Source organism: Labeo rohita, unplaced genomic scaffold (genome assembly GCF_022985175.1).
Source record: "Labeo rohita strain BAU-BD-2019 unplaced genomic scaffold, IGBB_LRoh.1.0 scaffold_1653, whole genome shotgun sequence".
NCBI classification, from domain to species: domain Eukaryota; kingdom Metazoa; phylum Chordata; class Actinopteri; order Cypriniformes; family Cyprinidae; genus Labeo; species Labeo rohita.
In genome coordinates this window covers 6646-12594 of record NW_026127839.1, presented here as the reverse complement: position 1 = coordinate 12594, position 5949 = coordinate 6646, and the positions used below count along the sequence as shown (strand labels likewise).

Genomic DNA, 5949 nt, shown 5'->3' with positions numbered 1-5949 from the left:
CAGGGTAACGCCGACCCGGAAAGTACCACGGTGCCATGCCCATCTCGGGACCCGGTCGTGTAGCCAATGCTGAAGCGGTCTCATATGGAGTAAGCCGAGTGGCATCACAGCGACTGCGGCTGCCATATGCCCCAGGAGCCTCTGGAAGTATGAGAGGGACCGCTGTTCTGCGTCCGAAAAGTTTCAGACAGTTCAGCATTGACTGCACGCGCTTGTCGATGGCTGCAAACCAATCCTGGTGACGCACACTCGACAGACTTACCTCGCAGACTTACGGGGTCTCCCCCTGGCTGGTGGCTGAGCAGCGGGCTGCGCCGATTTCCCGCGGCCGGCTTGACGTCCCCACTGAGGGGGTGGTCCCTGTGATGGTGCCGGGGGCAAAGCAGATGTAGAAGCCGCAGGGCGACACCCTTGGCAACGAGCAGGACGAGATTAGGCTTCCGACAGTCTGTCTCGGCGGGGCAAGATGTGTTTGATGGCCTCCGTCTGCTTCTGTACTGCCGAGAACTGCTGGGCAAAGTCCTCGACAGTGTCGCTGAAAAGGCCAACCTGGGAGATGGGTACATAGAGAAAGTGCACTTTGTCGGTGTCAGACATCTGCACCAGGTTGAGCCAGAGATGGTCCTTTTGGACCACCATGGTGGACATCACCTGACCCAGGGCCCACGCCGATGAACTTCGTCATCGAGGGTAATGAGGAGTGAGGAACTCTTACAGGGATGCGCCGTGAACGGAGCGGCCCACGTCTTAGTGAGCTCCTCATGTACCTCCGGGAAGAAAGGAACCGGGGAGGGGCGAGGTCGGCTGTCACCTCTCGTACCCGGGAACCAATCGTCCAGCCGGTAGCGCTCGGGAGAAGGCGCCGTAGGCACCTCCAACTCCATGATCTCGGCTGCCCGGAGGAGCATGGCCACCAGCTTTGCATCAGCCGCGGTGGAGGGCTGACCGGCTGAGTAATCCGCATCAGCCGACGGCAGGCCCTCCTCTGTAACCGCAGTAGATATCATGTCCTCTTTGGGAGCGCCAAAAGAGACACTGGGCCCGCGAGAGGGGCGAGGGTCCTGTTTTGGCAACTCCACGGGACTACACTTAGAGGGACGTGACTTCTGTGGGGATTTACCCGGTGGAACATCATGCACTGTCACCCTCAAGTCCCCCTGCTGTCTGACCAGTGTAGCCGAAGCGCTCTGCGAGCATTGTAAACTAGGGCCAGCCGAGATAACAGGGATGCCTCTCATGTAAGAGAGGCGTGACCTCAGCGTAGAGATCGCCATGCGCTCGCAGTGAACGCATGATGCTTCCGCGAGCCCTGCCTTAGCGTGTTGAGTGCACAGACATGTGAGGCAGAGATCGTGCCCATCAAAAGAGACCATGTATGCCCCGCATCCATTTGCGCATGGTCTGAAAGACATCTCGCGAACGAAAGGCTTGCATGGTTAACTACGTGTTTTGAATGACCCTAGAAAATACAATCTTTGTAGATTCATCTTTTGGAAGTGAATACAAAACAAATTTACTCTCACTGCATAGGATACAGCATCTTCTCGACATGAGGTAAACCACATGGAAATCAGCCGACTCTTTTTTTTTTTGATCGTGCACTGACTCTTCTTTATTTATTGTGCACTGTCTGCTTCACAACTTTGCATAAAGTTTATGTTCACATACAGCTACGTGACACACTGCATGAAAGGTCATATTTGAAAAGGCGCAATAGGAGCACTTTAAGGACAGGCAGCACATTTTTAGATTGCTGTCTCTTTAACAACCAATGCATGCACATTCTTGCACTTAAATGGTTAAAAAAAACACATTAAATTGCAGTAAACGAAGTGAAGAATGCAGTAAACGGTTAAACAGTTTGCACTACAAATCAGTGTGTTCATAATTAAGATAATACATTAAAATATTATGGTAAGTCACACCAGTTTGCAATATCAAGCAGCAAAATGAGCTTTTTGTGCAGCTAAAAATAGCTGGAAGTGGATGAGACCGGAAGCCAGACACACACACAAAAAAAAAAAAAAAAAAAAAATAACAAATGGCTACACCCACTCTTATGGAAAAAATAAGGTGGATATGAAACAATGGAGTCTGGTTATGAAACATGCAGTTGACTTCTTAAATGAAATTCATTTTCAGCAGTAATATGTGTGTGTACACCTGATATTTATCACGTTATGGGAATGTCCCCACAAGAATAGTAATACCAGTAAATTTTGACCTTGTGGGGACATTTTTTAGTTTCCTATGAGGAAACAGGCTTATAAATCATGCAGAATGAGTTTTATTGAGAAAGTTCAGGTGTAGGGTAGTGGTAGGGCAATAGAAAATACAGTCTGTACAGTATAAAAACCATTACGCATATGGAATGTCTCCATAAAACATGGAAACACAACATGTGTGTATGTGTGTGTGTATAAATGTAATAAGAAAAATATTCCCTATTCTTATAGAACAAATTCTTAAATGAAATTCTGTTTTAGTTTGTTGTGATTTAAAAAACATATACCTGCTGTAGTTGTGGAGCCAGTATTTGTTGTAGGTGTTGTTAAAGTTGTAGCTGTAGTAGAGTCTATGGTGAATAAAGAAACAGTTGTTGTATTGTGGTGATATGAGGTCTAAACTGGCAACATAAAATATTTAACAAATCATTATTTTCTATATAAAGAGGGAGTCTGGTTATGACGCAAACATGCAGTCAGTCTAAAATCATTAATAATCAATAATGAAAATTCAACAGTGAATTTCCTTATCCAGCATTTGGGTCTGTACACTGAAAACAGACAGCAACACCTCAATACAGTAGCAAAAAAAAAAAAAAAAAAAAAAAAAAAACATACATGTAATGTAAGAAATATTAAACAATTCTGACATAACAGGTCTCGCAAATAAGTGCTGCGGTATGTGTGTATGTGCGTGTGTAGAGGTGTTGCCTTTTTCCTACAAAATGAACAGTGTAATTTACATTCATAGGCTATTTGTTTTGCAGCCTTCATTTCAGTTTGCTTGTTTTATCTGATTAATTGAGGAAATTAACATCTGATGACTTGATTTTACAAGAAATTGTTAGTTGCATCTTTAAGTAATGTGTGTTTGTGTATACATAAAAATGTAATAAGAATATGTCCTACACTGTAAAAAAAATAAAATAAAATAATAATAATAATAAAATAAAAATAAATAGGTAAAAGTAAAAACTTTTGGTAAAAAACCGACAGCTGTGGTTGGCAGACTTTTACTGTAAAAATACAGTAGAAACATGTTTGGTTTGACAGACATAAATGTACTTTTAAAAACAGTAATTTCATTAACTGATATAATGTTAATATACGAACCGACTGAAGTACTGAAATCTGCTTTTTACCTTTGTAAGAAAAAAATAAGTAGAAATGTTTTTTCAACGAAAAATCATCTTATGTGAAATGTAATGCATGGAATTCTGGGAATGTCAATTAACGGTTATTGACTGTACATTACATGATCTTTTTTACTGCCAAAAAAGGTATACTAACATAAATAATCCAATACACTTTTTCATCATATATAGTAGGGGAACTTACCATTGACCAGTTAATACGTTTTTACTGTAGGATTTTTACAGTCTTTTACCATTGAAATCACGGTAACTTTTTGCAGTGTATTTTTTCTGAACAAATTCTTAAATGAAATTCTTAAATGAAAAAAACATATACCTTCTGTAGTTGTGGAGCCAGGGTCTGTTGTAGGTGTTGTTAAATTTGTAGCTGTAGTAGAATCTATGGTGAATAAAGAAACAGTTATTGCATTGGGGTGATATGAGGTCTAAACTGGCAACATAAAATAATTCACAAATCATTGTGAATTTCCACATCCAGTATATGGGTCTGTACCCTGAAAAAAGACAGTAACACCTCAATACAGTAGCAAAAAAAACTTTACATAATGTGTGTATAAAAATGTAATAAGAAAAAAAAATGTTAAATGAAATTCATTTTTAGTTGGTTGTGATTTAAGAAAAAATTACATTCTGTAGTTGTGGAGCCATTATCTGTTGTAGGTGTTGGTAAAGTTGTAGCTGTAGTAGAACCTATGGTGAATAAAGAAACAGTTGTTGTATTTTGGCGATATGAGGTCTAAACTGGCAACATAAAATAATTCACAAATCATTTTTTTTTTTTTTTGTATAAAGAGGCAGTCTGGTTATGAAGCAAACATGCAGTCAGTCTAAAACTGTTAATAATCAAAAACAAAAAATTGACAGTAAATTTCCTTATCTAGTATTTTGGTCTGTTCGCTGAAAACAGACAGTAAAACATCAGTACAGTAGCAAAAACATAAATTTCTATAGCAATCACACAGATTAAGCATACAAGACTACATACAAGACTAAGTTGTCCAAAACACCGGAGCAACAGGATTTTTATTACTTCTAAATATTACACTTGCGCACTTCCAACAAGTCACAGCCAAATACTGCAGGGTGTGTGATAAGATTAAGCGATGCAGTTTTAACACTGCACATTTTAACAATACATGTAATGCAAGACAGTGTTTTAAATAATAAACAATTCTGACATAATTGGTCTCGCAAGTAAGTGCTGTGGTTTTAAGACACTGTGTCAAGTTTAAAGAAGTTCAACCTTCCAAGTTACAGTAAATGTATAGTGTAGTCTACATTCATAGGCTATTTGTTTTATAGACTTCTTTTCAGTTTGCTTAATTTATCTGATTAATTGAGAAAATTAACATCTGATCACTTGATTTTACAAGTAATTGTTAGTAGGATCTTTACATAATGTGTGTATAACTATAATAAGTAAAAAAAAATAAATAAATAAAAATAAAAAATAGTCCTATTCTTATATAACAAATTCTTAAATAAAATTCTGGTTTTAGTTGATTGTGAATATATATAAAAAAATTACCTTCTGAAGTTGTGTAGACAGTATTTGTTGTATTTGATTGAGCTATGGTGAATAAAGAAACAGTGGCAACAAAAACATAATGCACAAATCATTGTTGTCTATGTAAAAAGGCAGTCTGGTTATAAAGAAAACATGCAGTTAGTCTAAATATAATTTTTCACAATAAATAAATAAATAAATCACTGGTTAGGCTTATATTATTATGGTTTCAAATTCAGCCAAACTAACTTTAGTGCGATATAGTCACAATGTGCCAGGAAAAGGGCCATTTTCATTGTGTGTAATTGTAATTGATAGATAAACTTTTCCCACAAAAACACCTGCATTCTCCAATAGCAAAATCCTTTATATGAGATGTTTTATACAGATTATGAAACCAAACTAGAAGAATAAAGCAATGGCCATATTGCCATTTTATTGAGTGTCTGTGTATGGTACACACTTGTTTTTGACAGACATACTGTAGTTTCTAAATACACTTTCAAGACCATGTAATATTACACAGATGCTTCTGGAGGAATCAAGGTGTGATAGCATCAAAATATCTATTCCTTTCAGTTGGCTCTCCCATATAAGCACCAACATTATTTTTTTAATAAAACTTCATATTCAGCAACAGATCTCATTTACAAAACATTCAGCACCAAACATTACTAGTCTTTTACCATACTGTACTGTCTTCACGCACACTGTCCTGTTGCTACATCATGAGATGTAGGATACACCTAGTATTCAATATTTTTATGTCTCATGTGCTGGGTTAATTAATATTTTATGCATATTTTCCACCCTACCTGACATGAGAAAAAGACTCAAGATCAGAATGAATGAAGATGTGTAGCTTATTCCAATCATTTTCCCAAATGATGCTAGTCCAAACGCATGAAAAATAATACACCTCAGTGGAGCCTCAGTCATGTGCTGGTGTAGCTTCTAACACATCTTAGCTTGTGTAACAGTTTACTGTCCCAAGTACATGGTTCAGACATTAAAAAGGGCGTTACATCAACTAGGGGCACTTTAAGCCTTGTGAAGTGGAAGA

General features: G+C 38.3%; 1 protein-coding gene across 1 annotated transcript; it reads right to left on the bottom strand.

The window, feature by feature from the left end:
• Nucleotides 1-2088: 2088 nt before the first annotated feature.
• On the bottom strand, nt 2089-5949 carry LOC127158701 (integumentary mucin C.1-like). The gene is made up of 5 exons (XM_051101727.1): nt 5702-5949; nt 4908-4949; nt 4007-4069; nt 3696-3758; nt 2089-2575 (listed from the first exon to the last, which is right to left on the bottom strand). Exons 1-5 carry the CDS (start codon nt 5823-5825, stop codon nt 2466-2468), a joined length of 402 nt encoding a protein of 133 aa, XP_050957684.1. The 5' UTR covers nt 5826-5949; the 3' UTR covers nt 2089-2465.